The sequence below is a fragment of the Vitis riparia genome, chromosome 9 (genome assembly GCF_004353265.1).
Source record: "Vitis riparia cultivar Riparia Gloire de Montpellier isolate 1030 chromosome 9, EGFV_Vit.rip_1.0, whole genome shotgun sequence".
NCBI classification, from domain to species: Eukaryota; Viridiplantae; Streptophyta; class Magnoliopsida; order Vitales; family Vitaceae; genus Vitis; species Vitis riparia.
The window spans coordinates 17,190,623-17,208,894 of NC_048439.1; the positions used below are offsets into that span (position 1 = coordinate 17,190,623).

Here is an 18,272-nt window from a genome sequence, read left to right on the forward strand (position 1 = left end):
GGAAGTGAACTTGTAATTAGAATGGTGATAGTCACAAGGATTCCAAATAATAGAACTTATGCTTGCTAGTTACATTCTCTAGTGGAAATATTATGTTTGGGTTGGAAAAATGCATGTAGATGACTCAAACATTTTGTGCCCAATTATTTGGAGATGCATCCTAGCCCTTTACTTTGCTTATTATTCTAGTGTGAAAGAGAATATACATTATTTTTCTTTAAGTGTTACGAAAATTGTGGAACTTGTGGTTGACTGATAATAATAAACTATCTTCCAAACTAACCCATATAAATCTAGTTAATAATGGTCAATCCTTGCCTGAAAATTCTGTTTTTCCACTAGGACAAAGACTTGGAAAGCTCATTGTTCCTCCTTGCAAAGAAATATTCTTGCCATTGATCTTGAGAAAGTAGAGAGATCTAATCAAGCTAAAACAATTCGGAAAATTTTGGAAGCTAACCAAGAATATGGATTCTTTAATGCTTAACTTTTCTGTTTAAGTGCCTATTATGTATAATTTTTGTTGAAGAAAATGATATCTATATATACAATGAAATAATGGTTTTATTCAATTACTATATGAAAACAAGCCTGACAATGGGCACAACACTAAGATGAAATGTTGCATTGACCATGTTGGCAATGTTGCATTTGGAATACATGCCAAGTGAAAACAAGCCAGATTTGTTTAGAAGTTACTAGATTATTAAATTTTGCATCAGATGACTAGCTTGAATAATTGCCCACTGTTTATGCGCATTGCCTGGTTAGTTGAGATATTATATCTTAAAATTTTCAGCTATAGTTGTAAAAGTTGCTTTGTTTGATATGCCTTTCATTGTCCAATTATTTTAGTGTGTGATTCATTTGTGCTTTCTACTTTCTCAATATCCATGGTGAACTTATCATATTTGAATACTCTTGGATAATTGCACCGCCATGTAATATTTTAGTATGTGTACTATTTACACTCCTAAAAGAAATTAATCATATGTTTGTATTGCTTGACAGTCATGATCTAATTTCCCTACAAAATAAATGTCACCTTACTTTTGAGACTTTAGAACATGAATTTGCTTAGGAGCACATCCTCTAAAAGGTTGTGGTGGTGTAAGCAACAAGTGGAATTTCAGGACTTTTAGATAGCTTTATGGACTATGTTGTACTTCTTTGGTAAGTTCCCTAGAAAAATACATGAGATAACCCTGTGGTATTTGGCTAGTGTACACTCATTTCACATCATTGGTATTTTTTTTTTTATGACATTTGCTTTATTTAGTCAAATCATGGTGAATGTGAAATTTTTTTCCTATTGTTAGACCAATATTATCTGGCTAATGCGATTCTGAGTGAGTAAGACAGTGTTTCCTTTTGTGTGATTAGTAGTCTATGCTTGATCATGGGTTGTCTTTTACTATTCACTTGAATAAGTCATGCAATGAAATCTGATTTGATTTTGGACAGTTTTATTAATGTTGTAGAAAATGTCAAATATGTGATGCAATGCTTTCAAGATTTAAAAGGTGTTGAAAATTTGAAATGTCTCTTATTTGCCATGCAATTCAAAATCTTGAATTTTTTCATTTCTTATCTGTTGCACTATATCAAGCCCCCATGTCAAGAGTAGCAAAAACATGTTCTTACTCCCTGAGTCGGGGTTATATTATAGGAATTCACACGAGGGAAGAGAAAAGACATTACCCTATCTAATCAATGGTTGAAATAGGAGAAGCATGAGGATTTGTATGAGTTTTTGGTTGTCTTCTAGTACTAGCCATGTTCTATTTTAGTTCATGAATCATTACTTCATGTTAGAACTTGGACTGTAATATGATTTTGGGAATGATTTGCTCTCGACAGTGAGTTCAAGGACATGATGTGAGGTTGATCATTTTTATTTATTTATTTATTTATTAACATCCATGTAAAAAGCCTAGTGTTAGCCTATCTAGATTAAGATCATGAACAATCTTTAAAACATCCTATCTCCAATTTTATTTAAAATTGATTTTATTTGAGTCGAAGCTTATTATGATAATTTTGGAACGTATTCATTCCTCTCATTTTTATTTCATTTCAATCCAAGTCCTTTTAACCCATAAGTCAAAAGCACCAATTTAATTGAAAGATATTTGACTATAAATATGAATTTTACATTGAACTCATTGTTGAACAAATGAGTTATGAATTTTACTTAAACTCATTTATTGAAAAGATGAGTTCTGAATTTTACACTAAACTTGTTTGTTCAACAAATGAGTTCTGAATTAAAATCCCTAAGTTAAAAACGCGAATTTAAGTGAAAGATATTTGACTATATATATATAAATTTTACACTGAACTCGTCTATTGAAAAGATGAGTTCTGAATTTTACATTGAATTTGTCTTTTCAACAAACGAGTTTTTATTTTACACTAAACTTGTCTTTTTAACAGACAAATTTTGAATTTTACACTGAACTTGTTTTTTCAATACATGACTTCTCTTTTTACATTAAACTCGTTTTTTCAAAAGATGAGGTCTACGTGAAATCTCACTCAAGGTAAACTATCATAGTTTTAGAAATAGTTTGAATGCAACGATATTTTAGTAAGTATTTTAAAAAAATGATGTAATTTTGTAGAAAACCCCAATAAAAGGTGGGAATAGAGGAAAAATGGAGAGAGTGCTTTAGGTATATCCAAATTTTTAAATAAATATATTATTAAGATTAAAATTTTAAAGTGAATGTAGTGACGTGATTAGTAGTACAGAAATATAAATTCTCTATGCGATGACAAAGATATTAGATCGATCACTGAAAAGACTACATAGCCCTCGAGGGAAACACAAAACGCAATGAAAGGGCTCGTCCCCACACAGGAAGGTCGTGCTCATAAACCATCTCTCTGCTCTTCTTCTCTGTGGAATTCTCAGCTATTTCTCACACTCCCTCTCTCCACATTTTCTCTCTCTGAATTTCGGAACTTCATCAGTAGGGAAAAGGATCAAAGCTGAAACCCCATCTTCTCCATTGATTCTAAGGTTAGGGTTTCATTTTTCTTCTCGACAGCTCCAATTTCGGTATATAAGTGCTTGGATTGAATATTGTGGATTTCTTAGGTCATATGCGTGTGATTTTGTTCGATCTGGTTGATTGAATTAGGGGAAAGATCGACTGGTTTCGGTGTTTTGAAGGTTTTGGGTACTTGAAACTCTTGCCCTCTCTTTAACTGCTGAGGAAAAGAGAAGGGAAATTTTGAATTTTGAGTTCTGTGGTATTTTTCGTTTCTGAGAAATTGGGTTTTCCTTTATTTTCATGCTTTTTATTGGTTAGGAAGCAGATTTTTTGTGCTTTTAATTGGACCTGTGATTGTTCTTAAATTGAGTTTAATGCTGTTGAGTGTTATAATCTTGGGGTTGATAATTTAGAGCTTCGTTATTGAATTTTTGAAATTTACCCATTTGGACTAGGGTTGTGAAGGATTAGACTTTTTGGTGAATTTTGTTTGAGGGATTTGATTATCTGTGACCACTCTTTTTATCTTTTGGGTTTTTCCTTGCTTTAGACAGGCATTATTGTTGACAGTGATTTATTTTGATCAAAATGCTGTATTAAGTTGTTCATTTTCTTGCTGAAATGATCAATAGGAAATGTTGCAACAAATAATTGAGAATGCCATTTTCAAACTGCTAACCTTCGTCATTTAAATGAAACTCCTGGGTCACTTATCAAAGCAGTTGATTTAGAGTACATTTGGTAGTGTTTTGACTGCTTTTAGTGGAAGTGTTTTCTTCTGTGATGGTTATATGAAAAACACATTTATGTGAACAAGGGAAAAGTGATTCTAATAGTGTTTTTGATGATATGTCACATAATTACAAAAGAGGTTTTAATATTAATAAATGATAAAAAATGACATAAAATTTAATTATAAAAAGATAATATTATAATAAATCAATATTTTTTCATAACAAAAGAATATATAAGCATCTATGGTAAAAGAATATACAAATATCTATATTGTTAAAAAAAATAAAAAATGATTTTATGATTACTAGAAAAACATCTATATTGTTAAAAAAAAATAAAAATAATGATTTTATGATTACAAGAAAATTTTGAAAAATATTTAAAGGAAGATTTGGATTAATAAACAAACATCAATCATGATATAATATTTTTTCAAAATAAAACAAATTATTTGATTATATGTTAGCTAAAATAATAATTTTTTATCACTATAATAAAATTTTGAAAATTGCTTACAAAAAGATCTAATCAATAAAGAAACATTGAATAAATACCCATATAAAAAAAGGAAACATTGAATTAGAGATAATTTTTCAAAGTAGAACAAAGTATATGATTACATATTGGTTTAGTTTCTTAAAAAAAAACTTTACTAATTAAAAGTAAATAAACAAACAAATGTTTTCATAGAAAAAAGGGAAAAAAAGAGTATATTTTTACTCATTAGTGTCATAATAAAACATCAATTAGATATAAGAGGATTTGCAATTCGATCACGTACTTCTTCCATCCCTCTTGCATGTATGAGCCATCTTCCTCAACAAGTGAATCCACTTTACTCACTTCTTCATTAGGTGTTAGTAACCCTTGATTGTCATCATAAAGTTTAAATTCCATATCCATTCTAGCGTTTACTTTATGAAGTTAAGAGTAATTGGAGTAATAACAATCTTTATTTGTTTTGCAAGTGGAAAACTATGCATTTCTTGTAGCATTCTCCATTTATTCTTCAAAACAACAAATATTCTCTCAATTGTACTTCTCAAAGATGAATGTCTATGATTAAATATTTTCTTGTCACTCCTAGGTAAACTACTCTCGTTGAAAATCTAGAAGATGGTAACGCTCGCCTTGTAAGGGCCTAAATATCCACTCATTTGAGGATGGCCAATATCGACTAAATAATATTTACCTATAAAATAAAAACAAAAAATTATATAAATTTAATCATAAAAGCAATTTTGATATTTTCATTTGCAAACCTTTAGGTGGATGAAGAAAACTCAATTCTAACCTTCTTAATGCCTCTAAAAAGACGTATGCATCATGAGCAACACCTTCACATTTGGCTCATGCCAACATGAAACACATATTGAAATCACATTCGGTCATAACATTTTGGATGGTTATGTCTTTTCTACTAATACAATCCTTAAAATGTTCTATCATACTTAAAAAGGTCTCTCAATAGTCAATAGAATGTGTACACCTAGAGGGGGTGTAGTTTTGAATTAGGATGGTGTAATTTACACAATTTCCACTATAATTCTCTAGATCAACAAGCACAGGCAAGTTGAATGCCACTCAGCAGTTGACTCAGCCAGTGTTATCAAAGGTGATCACTTGGGTCGCCTAGGCCATCAGGCCAGGTGGGGCAAATAGTAGTCACTTCTTGAAGACCTAGGCAAGGCGGCTTCAAAGAGGCAATGCCGAGAAAATCACCTTGGGATAAGGCGTAAGGCATAGAGGTGGTAGCTTTTGACCATGGGTTAAAATTAAACATGCTTAGATTATAATTTCATTCAAGGATGTTCATTCTCTTATTTTGCTTTTTAGATGTCTACAAAATTCGAATATGCATTCAAACAAGATGAATATCTTTCAACAATATGATGTTTCTTATGATGTGAGGTATAATATTTAACACTTTGAATAATTATTACTATTTTGTTAATTTTATATTACATCATGAGGGATAAAAAATTAATAATGTTGATTGTTGAAGACAATGTCTATATTGGTTAAGTATCAAATAGGTAAATATATGTATAATTTTTATCTCCTTATTTTAGTCAGGCTATCGCCTTATTTTAGTCAGGCTATTGCCTTATTTCTCGCCTTTTGCGTAGGCTAAAAAGAGTCTTATCGCCTTGACCTTACCTTTTGCTTTTGACAACACTGGAGTCAGCCAAGGGGTAGGTAGGAAATGGAGCTGATGAACTGATTTAAAGAAAATGGGCCAATGAAGATGGGTTTGTTCATTGGAAAGTGGTAGAAAGGTACAAAAATGCAAGTACAAGGAACCCCATCACTCCATCTGCCTTTAAAAAAAATGAAAACACAATTAACAGGAAGCTCTGTGGGAATTAAAAAAGGTACTTACTGAGCTACCATGTCAAAATTGATTTAATAGTTAAAATATCTTCCAATTTTAAATTTCAGTAAGAACACCTCATTGTCATTAGGACTCAATTTGCCTCTTATTTTACATCATGGGAAAGAAGTTGGCAAGAATAGAGTAAGCTAGTGATAAAACTTGCACAGCGTTGACTAGGTTTTAAAATTTTTTGATGCCCACTGCAATGATTTCTATAGTGGTTTTCTTTATAGGTTCTGCTACCTGGCCCATTAATTTTGATTTGTCTTTGATTTTTTCAAGCGGATTTATCTGTCCTGAGCAATACTCCCCTTGTAGAATTGAAGATTCTGGGAGACCATTTCGTTATAGTTTGTCATTTTAATTAGCAGGAAAGATCTGTATGATCATTTGTCAGAACCTGAACAAATGAGAAATGTATGTTTTGAAAGCAACTTGACAATAAAAAATAGCTATGAAGAGGAAAAATTACATTGAAAACCTTATATTCATTCTTGAATTTGCTGAATCAGGAAATGCCCAAACATTTTTATTAGTCATCATCCCTTGGAAGGGACTCCTGTTGACAAGGCTTTTCTACTTGGTGCAATAAGTACATATCAGTTAAGTTGAAGACCATCTATATAAACTATCATGTCTAGAGCATTTCAATTCAAACATAAGTATAGGTTTTGTCGAAAAATGAGAGGACCTCATTGGTCGTTTCGAAATATAGCTATTAGAATTCAATTAGATGTTAACTTAATCTTTGGGATTTAAGTTCAGAACTGTAGCCTCACATAACCCCTGGGCCTACAAAGATGTAATTCAAATTAGTATCAATTTTAGAATCTTATCATAATTATTAATCTTAATGCATGGAATAATTAAAATCATGATCACAAAAGAGAAATATCTCAAGGAATAGTGTGCTCTAGTAGGGAGAAAAATGCATATATAGCCTAGAAACAGCACTCAGATGGTCATACGCAGATGGGCCTTCCCCACAAATGCTACCATAGATTCATTATCTGCCTTCTAGTCCCCCCGAATGTTTCTCTAATGTTTGATATGTAGTGAAAGTTATATCTGTGTCAATGATCAATGAAAGCATTTATGATGATTTAGACCATTAATCTCATAACAAAATTGGGTTGGTGCGTTAAGGACCCCTGCTGTATTCAGTTTCAAGGACACAGATAACTAAGCAAACAAAGATGACCATAGTGTACTCCAAGAAGTTCACTGCAGGGAATAATCAGAGAACACAAACTTCAGACCTAGAACAACCAAAAAGTGAATTGACAGATTTTTAGATGGGATACATCTTTGCATTAGAAAAATGTCCACTGCAAAACAAAAGAATGACTTTTACAACTCTTAGAGAACATTTAGCAGATGCTTACACAAAATACTGGTTTGAGCAAATTTGGAACCTTAAGAGAGAGTATATTCACTTGTGGATCACGATAGCTCAGGACACCTCTTGAAAAGTTTTTCCCTTAGATTCATGGCATCTAATTATATTTATCAAATTACTCAGTAGCTTTAGACTCAGAACCTTGTTTATGGAAAATAGTCTCAACCTGAATAAAATTTTCACTTCAATTAGAAACAAAACTCCCAATATATATATATATATTTTATCAGAAACGATAAAATAGTGTTTATTGATAAAGAGAGCAAGAGAAGGATGAGGGATCCTCCCCACAAAATACAAGAATCTGATCAAAATGTGATAAAAACTCCTCCACTATACAAGGAAATCTATACAAAAAACTAATTACAAGCCAATCACATGTTAAACTAATTACATGCCATTTAAAGGCATTCCCCTCAACGTTAAACTCCAAATATTTCTATAGCATTCAAATCATTATATGAAAGAGAGAGCCAAGCTCCTTTCACAATCATTATTAGAACCGCAAAACATAAATGCTTAGGACAAGTTCAATGGTGTTTTTTTTTTTGTTTGTGTGATAGGTAAAAGCACAGAAATTCTATATATAAATAAAAAAGGGCATCCTAAGGCCGCCAACAGTGGTTGTTTTCTATGTGATTTTTGAGCTTTTGAAATCTAAAGAGCATGTCAAGGACTCAAGGGTACCTCAAGGGTTTGTGAAATTGTATTAAAATTTTTGCATATCTTCTGGTCATCATTCACAGATACGCCTGAAGGTGCCCATTTCACTTGTTTGACAAATTTTCTATCAACATATTCGAAGTGCCAAATTATCTGGAAATTGGAAAACAGTTTGTATGTTTATAACTATCAGTGACTGATTGAGAAAGTGAGTGGGCAAGGGAAGATATATTTATGATTTTTTTTTTAAATTATAAACTTATAATGTCCTAAGGTGGGGTACCTTCAGTGAAGCAGTACCTCATGTGTTGACTTCTTTGTCCATGTCGTAAATTACAATTTGCTCATTTGAACATTTGAATGCATGTGAGAGACCTTGAGGCGTGGCTCAAGTGGTAAAGGGATGGGGAAGGGTTTGTGGGTTATACCATGGAAACATCAGTGATACCCACCATATTGCTAATGAATCCCAATGAATTTATCATGACCTGTTACAATTAAATAATAAAGATGTGACATATGAAGGGAAATAAGTTATATAATGGGGTACTTTGGGAAGAAAAAAGTTTACAAACTCTTTGTACTTCTATATAGTATAGATTTTGATTCAACTCTTTCTATGTTCACAATGATTGAGTTCATAAATTTGGTTGCGAAATTATTGTTGGTTTCAGGTTTTCATCTCTGGGCTTTGTTTTTTGTAATAATAACAAATAATGGATGCTCAAGCACGGAAGAAGGCTTTGTATCGAGCCAAATTGAAAAACTTAGAAGAAAAGAAGGTCAAGCGCATCGAATCACCTCTTGTAAGGTAAATGGATGTGTCCATTAGAGTACATACCATAGTTGTGCAATAGTGTATAGCATGTTGCTACTTGAAAATTTAATATCCATGTTGATCATTTCTGCAAAATATTGCACTAGCCCACTTTAATCAATATTTAAAAAATGTGTATTAAAGGAAAGCTTCCTGCATAGGTTGTGTGCTTCAAATTGTGTTGTTAGTGGGATTTTGTGTTGTTCTTGTGGTTATTAGACAAAATGTTTCATTTGATGTTCTTTAATTAGTGAAAAAACATTTTGAAGTATTTGTTTTGAGAATTCTACTGTAATTGATATCCCATTTGGAGCTTTAGTTGGTACTTGTCATGGAAATGGAATAAGACAAAACTTAGGTTAAGTAAGAGTTACTTTTTCTTCTCTTTTCCTTCTTTTTATAAATTCAAATTTGTTTTCCGAGGAGAAATATGAAATATGAAAATACCAAATGCATAAAAACTAAAACAGTCCATATTCTGTGATATTGGGCTTTTGTTATAACCTACTTTGATTAGGTTTTTCTCAATCGTAATACTTTTTTGGAGTTAGATTTACCCTACTACCTGGGGAAAAATTTTCTAATAGGAGTTTTTCTGTAAACGTTTGCTGTTTGACTCAGTCTACTTCAAGATATCATATTAACAAAGAACATCTCAGTTTCTATGATACTTGATTGATTGGAAAGCTAGTAAAGATTTTTGTGTTTTGAGCCAAAACCCCAAAACAATGTTATGTAATTGTAAAACTTAAATTAATGAAATGTTTCTGCATAACCCAGTCTTGACAATGACTGTTCTGCCATATTAGCATTTGGATGTCAGAAAAAAAGGGGAAACAAATTCCTTTTTAATTGAATTTTTTACTGTTTCATTTGGAAACCTACTATGGGGCATTAAATAAATTTCAACAGTGGTTTCGATGTCAATCAACCAATAGTTTATAACATCTGAAATCCCAGTATGTGGCACTTTAACCGTGTTTGGAATGAAGGGATTTGGATGGAAAAAGAAAAGAATTGATTTCAAATCCTCAAATTTGGTGTTTGGAATAGAGAGAATTCATAGGAGGAGAGGATTGCAAAGGATTTGATGGTAGAATTTGTTAGTTTTCAATTCCTTGAAAAAGGGTGGAATTTCGCAGGATTTGGATTTGGTTAAATCAAATGCTAAGTCACAACTTCCTCTTTTCTAGTGTTGCTTCTATTTCTCTTCTCTTTTTGTCTATAAATTGATATGTATATTCTTCTCTCTTTGCCTCTCTTCTCTAGTCTATTCCATTGATGTCATCCTTTTATTTTGATTTTACTTTAATAGTTTTTTAATGGTAGAATCTTCTCAAAGACATTGCTTCAAGTAGGTGTGGGGATTTTTTTTTTCTTTTTCTAATAGATTTTTATATAGAATAAAAGAAAAAATTGCTATAATAATGAATTTATTTTTATTGGAACAAATTATTATTTCTAATTGAGTGAATTTTCAATTTTAATCTCAGTTGTATCATTTTAGTTATATCTCTATTTTTAAACCATTATGTTATTGTGGACAGACATGTGTAAGGATTTGAATGAAAAACATTTGTTTATGCTAATTAATAATATTTTATTTTTAACTATTATAAGCAGGTTTCTATTTTAAGTGAATTAAAAAGTGGAATCTAAGATAATTTGAGCCATTAGAGGAGTGATTTATTATTTTAGTTTTGTGTGGAGATTTCAAATAATTAATAAAAGTTCTCATTTATTATTTTTAAATATTTTGTCATAATGAATTTATTTATTTTTGTCATTAAATCTAGAATTAGTTTGATTTGGGTTATGAAAATTAGTACTTAAAATGATTGAAGCACGGTCTAAATAGTATAAACAACTAGTCTATCATCCTCAAGTTTGATGCTCTTGTGACTCCTTTAAATATGAAAGTTGCGGCTAAATGTTGGGCAAGTTCAAAGCTTAGTAAGATTTATACCCATCATGACACTACCATCCAACTTTCCAAAAGAGACAGTTATTGACACAAAATGATAATAACTAAATGAAGTGCACTACAATCATATGAAGCAAAACTCACCTTTTGTGCGTATAGTCAAATGTAAAATTCAATCTTATGAATGGGACCATGAAACCTATGGACTTTGGAGAATCTCCACAAGTTTGAAAAAGAGGGGGAAAAAAAAAATCTTCAACCTAGTCTAGACCATAACACTCATAGAATAATCTTCCCTTATCCTTGATTTTTTTCTCTTTCCAAAAAAATACTCAATTTCAAGATTGTTCTAAAAAATCTTGATCTTGGCACTTCAATTTTCAAGATTTTGGATGTTGTCTTGATTGCTAATGAGTTGGTGGATGAGAAATGGAGGTTAAAAGAGGAATCTTCAAAATTGATTTCGACGAGGGGATGTTTATCTTCGACGACTTTTGCAATTTTAGTGAATAGAAACGCGAAGGGTTGGGTTAAGGGATACAGAGGCCTAAGATAAGGAGCTCCTCTTTTCCCTTTTCTCTTCACCATTGCGGCTAACGTTTTAAGTAGATTGGTTGTGAGAGTGGAGGAGAGAGGTTTATTCAAGGGGTTTCCAATGGGCAAATATAGGACTAGGGTGTCTCATTTACAATTTGGGGATAGCACCGTCTTTTTTTTAGAGCATCCTTGAAAGAGTTGCAATCTCTTAAGCTAATTTTGTTGGTGTTTGGGCGTTTTTTAGGGCTAAGGATTAATCTAAATAAGAGCACTCTCTGGAATCAACATTAGTCAAGACCAAACTACCAGGTTGGCTTCATTGCTTGATTGTGTAGTCTCTAAATGGCCTTTAACGTATTGGGGGGAACCCAAAGTTGATTTTCTTTTGGGATCCAGTACTAAATAGAGTCTCTAGGAGGTTGGATGGATGGAAAAAAGCCTTATTGTCCTTAGGAGGTAGAATCACCTTAATTTAGTATTGTTTGTTGCACATCCCGAGCTACTTTCTATCTCTTTTCAAGATTCTAGTTTCAATAGCTTTGAGGATGGAGAAAATACGAAGAGATTTTCTACGGTCGGGTTATGGGGAGGGTAAAAGAGATCATTTGGTCATTTGGGAATTAGTTTGTAGGCCTAAGGAGTTTGGTGGGTTAGGGTTTAGGGAAATTTCTTTGAGGAACCAAGCTTTATTAGGGAAGTGGCTTTGGAGGTATCCTAAAGAAAGTTCTGCCCTTTGACATTAGGTTATCTTGAGTATCTATGAGACAAATCCTGATAGATGGGACGCCAACAATATAATCAGATGGTCACATCGTTGCCCTTGGAAGGCAATTGCACATATTCTTCAAGTTTTTTCTACATGCACTCACTTTGTGGTGGGTGATGGGACCAAGATTCATTTTTGGAAAGATTTGTGGTGGGGAAACTAACCTCTTTGTTTACAATTTCCTAGATAACTAAAAACCTTTCTATTTAAGCTATCTTGGGTAATAACGCTTCTTTGTCTTAGGATCTTGTCTTATAATGCAATCTAACTGATGTGGAGATTGTGGATCTTGAAAGACTAATGTCCTTACTTTCCCATGTTCATTTGATTCTTTCTATTCTAGATGCAAAAGCTTGGGTACCATCCTCTTCGAAAGTTTTCTTAGTAAAATCGTTTTTTTCAACCTTATCCAATGTCTCAGATTCTGCTCCTTTTTACCCAACTAACTTTTTGTAGAAATTAAAAGTCCCTTCTAAGGTCAAGGCTTTTGCATGGTTAGTGACACATAAAAAGGTAAATACCAATGACATACTATAGTTGAGAAGGCCTTTCAAAAGCCCTTAGCTTTGATTGGTACATCTTATGTAAGAGGAGTAGAGAGACGATTGATCATCTCTTATTGCATCGTTCGATTACTTTGGGATTGTGGCATAGGATATTTTCATAGGCTAGGATGACATTGGTTTAGCCAGACAGTATTTGCGATATGATGGTGATTTCCTTTAAGTGTTTTGGGAATTCTATTAAAGGCAAGACTCTTTGGAGGATTGCGTCTCTCTTTGTTGTGGATTGTGTGGGGAGAGAGAAATGCTAGAATTTTCGAGGACACTTGGAAGATGCCGGAGATGATGTGGGATTTGCTTCATTTCTATGTTTATTTTTGGGCTTACTATATGACATTTTTAAACCTTATCATTTCAGTGTAATTCAACTTAGTTGACTTTTGATATGTACACCCTAGGGTTGGGTTTACAGGGTCAGAAGTTGTTATACTTGTGTAAGCCTTTTGTACCTTTTGTATATCATGGGGAGGATTTCTCATCCTTCTCATGTTTCTATTCTCAATTAATATATATGTTTGTTTCTGATATTTTTTTTTTCAATAAAAACCTTAATGACTGGGAAAACATAGATTCGGTGTTGGCACCCAGGATGTAGCTTGGGGTAGTGCCCTTTTGGTAATGAACTAGATGGCTTGAGTTTGAGCCTAACCACTATTGAAGTGGTGTAGGGTGAAGCGCTTGAGTAAGAGCCTCTCTCGAGGTTTGTTTCATTGAGTAAGAGCCTCCCTTGAGTTTGATGTCACACCTATCTTTCTATAATGTAGTCGTGTCCCTCACCTTGGCAATAGATGTTAATCCTTGGATTGGATGGGTGCTTCCTCTTCAAAATCCTTCTTTCTTTCCTTTTGTCTAGGGTGGATAAGTCAGTTTATCTTCTGCTAGTAGGACAAATTTGGAGATTCAAAGTTTCCCTTGAATTGAAAGACTTTATATAGTTAGTGGCTTGTAGTAAAGAGAATATAAGCTATCCTCTTGAGGTTAGAAGACCCTACAAAGTTATTGACCGTGATGATTGTGTTTCAAGTAGGAAGAGTAGAGAAAATAGATTACTCAGTGTTGGATATACTTTCTACTTTTTGTTCTTGAAATAAAAAAAAGTCAGTAGTAAATTTTATATAAGATGCAAGAACTCTTAAAAGTTGGCATGAAAAAAGTAATGGTTCTGAAAGCTATTTAAAAAAATTGAGGTATTAGAAAGTTTTTAGTACCTCAAATTTTAAAATTTCTAAAAATGATTTTTAAAGAGGAGGTTTCTTAGTAATCCATCTCATAAGTTGGAGTATATCTCTTAGCTACCAATTCAACCTTATATGCCTCAAGTGTTCTATTTGTTTGACATTTTACTGTAAACACCACTTACACCCAATTTATTTCTTTCCAACAAGAAGATTTGCAACCTCCAAAGTGTCAATTTATTTGAAGACACTCACTCCTCTTGCTTTGCTTTCCTCCAATGCTCATCACCTAATGCCTTTTGAACACTTTTGGATATCCAATGGAGTTAAATTTGATAGCAAATGCTTTATGAGATGTAGAAAGGTTATTAAATAAAACAAAGTTGGTATAGGAAGATATCTGGATGGAGGAGAGCGAGAGAGAGAGGGCTGAAGAGAGGGAGAGTGAGAGTAAGGGAGGAGAGCGAGCGGATCTGTGTGAGAGCGATGGTGAGAAAAATATCGGCGGCCTGGAAGCTCGGAACAGCCGGTGGAAGAGCAGCTTCGAGGTGGAGTCGAAGACCTTCGAGATCGAGGTAGAAAGGAAGAAAGGAAAAATGCAAGTCATCATTGAGGAAAGGAAAAGAGGGGTGTCTTCGTGGATTAAGATGGGTCCGGACAGTCTAGGGTTTGTTGTGGAAGGGTTGGCTCTGTGTATTAAGGACAAACGAACAAGCAAATGGGTTAGAAATTGGAGGGAGAGAGGGAGGACCTATTCACTGTCGCGGGATGAAAATAAGGGAGGATGCTTCATCCGGCTGGGTGTCGAGGATCTGGAGAAGAAGAGGTTCAATATTTTTATCCCCAAAGGAAAAGGAGGGAAAGGGGGCCGGATTGCTATGTTGGAGACACTTAGGGCGCTGGGCGTTGCTACAGAGAGGAAGGAGTGTCAGAAGGAGGAGAAGATGCCGGTGGCGCCTAGTTTGGGGAAAAGCTTTGCGGAAGTGGTGAAGATGCAAAATTGCAATGGCAGGTCAGTGGCTAGGGTGGAAGTAAGCCACAAGGACCTTTGCCGAAACCTAAAGAGGTTGGATCAGTGCATTGTTGGATCGTGGGATCCAAAGTCAGTGGGGATGATCTGAGAAGTTGGGGGAACCAAATGGCACAATTTTGGGGGTTGAAGGGCAACTTAGGTTTGGCTAAGTTGGAAAGGGGAAAGGTGCTGATGGAGTTTGAGATGATTGCTGAAGCCAAAAAAGCTCTAAATATGGGAGGGATTTTGGTAGGGAAGACATTTCTGCCACTGGAGAAATGGAACCCTAGGACGGGGTGTCTGTTGGAAGGAGAGGAGAAGAATGAGGCCTAGGTGAGAATTGTGGGGTTACCCATCTCTTTATGGGATCGGGATACCCTTAGAAAGGTAGGGGAGAAATGCGGGGGGTTCTTAGCGATTGATACTCAGACGGAGAGGCTGGAAGAGTTGCAGTGGGCAAGAATCCTGGTGAAGCTAACCGGCGAGGAGATCCCTAGCATGATAGAAATTGGGGTCGAAGGGGTGTGTTATTCGCTAATCTTATGGTAGGAGGTAAGGTCGGTAATGAGAGTGTTGTCGGCAGAGAGGAGGGGGAAGAACAACGGTGATGAAGGAGAGGTTGAGGGTGACGTCTTTGCACGCGCGGGCAAGCGTGTGATGGAAGTGGTGGAGGGCGCAAGGTTCGAGACTCACCTGTAGTTTGCTGATGGGACGAGGGGGCAGGCAGGTGGGCCGGGGCCCCTTTGGGCTTGGTCTTGAGGCCCAATTGGGCCGTTTCTGGGGGACCAAGAAGGCTTGCATGGGAAGCTTGACCCTACTGGGGCCTTTCGATGCTCTGACTTGGGCTTTGGGTCCGGTGGGCTCGACTCTTCTCCTAAGGCCGGGCTGCATCCTGTTGGGCCTTCGTCATCTGTTGGGCCTTCGTCATTAAAGGGCTCTAGGTTCGTGGAGTCCATTAGGGCGTCTGGGCTGACTGGGAGGGAAGACTGCCGAGCCCCATCCCATTCTTTGGTGGGCTGCTCTGGAGTGGCTTTGCCTCTAGTGTGGGTTGGTCCAAGTCATCTGAGGGAGCCAGACGCTGAAGGCTTTCCTTTCTGGGAATATGATGGCCGGTGGAGGCAAGCTGAGGTGGAGCTCTTTTTTGGGGAGAAGTCAAGGACCGACTGCGCCCTAATTCAGGAAGCGACGAGGTACGGGTGTGCTCCTATCCCTAGTGGTTTGCTGGCGTCTGGATCCTCTCCTTCTTCTTTTTTCTTTTTTGGTCGGACTCCATTGGGGGAGTTTTGCGACCTTTCTAGGGATGACAGGGTGACTCACCTGAGAGAAACCCCCTTACGTATGCTTCTTCCCCCGGGACCCCCAGAAGAGGAGAATGTAAGCCGCTGGGAACTGACAGAGGGCATTAACGACTGAAAGGATATCTGTGGAAAGGAGTTGAGTTTAGCCTAATCTATGCCACGAGATGGAAAGGGATGGGAGGAGGAAAGTTGGGAGGAGAGTGAGTTGGCCAAATTTAGTAAGTTCTTGGGTTTTTCAACAGAAGGTCTGGAGAAAGAAATTTTGGATTTTCTGGTTAAAATCTGAAAGAGAAGGGAAAAAGTCCACAGCAAAAACCTTCTAGAAAAATCCAAGTTTGAAAGGGAATTAAAAAGGCTGGAATGCTCCATTAACTACGAGGGGGGGAAGAAGCAGAAGTGTGGAATGCTAGTAAAAGGGTGTCAGATTATGGTGGTTAAATGAAGCTAAGAATCTTGAGTTGGAATGTTCGGGGAGCTAACGACAGTTAAAAAAGAAAGGTAATTAAGGCCATGATCAGGAGTCAAAGAGTGGATTTGTTCTGTCTCCAGGAGACCAAGATTCAGGCAATGACAGAGGGGCTGGTGAGAAGCTTAGGCATTGGTAGGTTTCTTGATTGGGGCACTCTGGATGCCCATGGGTCTGCGGGAGGGTTACTGATTTGTTGGGATAAGAGGACATTGGAAGTAATTGAAATGGAAGTGGGAAACTTCTCAATTTCTTGTAGGCTGAGGAACGTGGAAGATGGGCTAGTTTGGATGTTTACTGGGGTGTATGGGCCCTACTCTAGAGAGGAAAGGGAGTGGATGTGGGAGGAGATAGGAGCAATTAGAGGCATTTGGGATGATCCCTGGTGTCTAGGGGGTGACTTCAATGTTACCCTATCACTGAGGGAAAGAAGCAATCAGGGAAGATTAACGAGTGCAATGAGAAGGTTTGCTCAGGTTGTTGATGAGCTAGAACTCATTGACCTCCCATTGCAAGGAGGGGTGCTTACTTGGAGTGGGGGGAGGAATAATTAGGCTTGGGCCAGATTGGATAGGTTCTTGGTGACCCAGAGTTGGCTTGACCATTTCAATGAGGTCATGCAATGTAGGCTGCCCAGACCTACCTCAGATCACTTTCCTATCTTGTTGATGGGGGGTGGGTTAAGGAGGGGTCCTTCCCCGTTTAGGTTTGAAAATATGTGGCTTAAAGCTGATGGTTTCACGGATCTTCTTAGGGGTTGAGGTAAGAGGGAGGGCCAGTGTCATACTAGCCACTCAAATGAAGGTGCTGAAGCAAAAGATTAAAGTGTGGAATAGGGAGGTGTTTGGTAGACTGGAAGCCAATAAAAACTCAGCCCTTCAACAAGTGGAGTTTTGTGACGGGGTGGAAAGGGAAAGGAGCTTGTCTAAAGGAGAAACTGAGCTGAAAAAAGAAGCCAAGGATTCCTTTAAAAAATGGGTCTTATTGGAGGAGACCCACTGGAGACAATTGTCAAGGGAATTGTGGCTTAAGGAGGGAGATAGAAACACTGGATTCTTCCATAGGATGGCTAATGCTCACCGAAGGAATAACTCTCTGGATAGAATAAAAATTAATGGAGTATGGATGACTGAGGAACAGGAGATGAGGGAGAGAATAGCGAGTGCTTTTCAGCAGTTACTTTCAGAAGAACCAGGCCGGAGAGCGGATACTGAGGGGCTGCACCTTAATCGCCTCAATTCCTGTGAAGCTGAAGTCTTGGAGATGCAGTTTACTGAAGAGGAAATTTATGCTGCCTTAATGGATATGAATGGTGATAAAGCTCCGGGTCCAGATGGTTTCACAATTGCTTTTTGGCAATCAAGCTGGGAGCTAGTGAAGGAGAAGATTATGGAGTTGTTTAGAGAATTCTATGACTAGTGTTCTTTTGCCAAAAGCCTTAATTCCACTTTTGTAGTCCTCATTCCTAAGAAAGGAGGGGCTGAAGACTTGGGTGATTTCCGGCCAATTAGCTTGTTAGGGGGTTTGTACAAGCTTTTGGC

General features: G+C 36.1%; 1 protein-coding gene across 2 annotated transcripts in view; it reads left to right on the forward strand.

Moving 5' to 3' along the window:
- Positions 1-2,840: 2,840 nt before the first annotated feature.
- The window catches only part of LOC117922354 (zinc finger protein 830), a 28,889-nt gene continuing 13,457 nt past the window's right edge, over positions 2,841-18,272 (forward strand). The window contains exons 1-2 of one of the 2 annotated variants that reach the window (XM_034840481.1): positions 2,841-3,025; positions 8,848-8,984. In XM_034840481.1, the coding sequence (XP_034696372.1) occupies positions 8,890-8,984 (95 nt within the window). In that variant the 5' untranslated portion in view covers positions 2,841-3,025; positions 8,848-8,889. The remainder of the gene's footprint in view (positions 3,026-8,847; positions 8,985-18,272) is intronic. The other variant, XM_034840480.1, reaches the window with a different exon arrangement.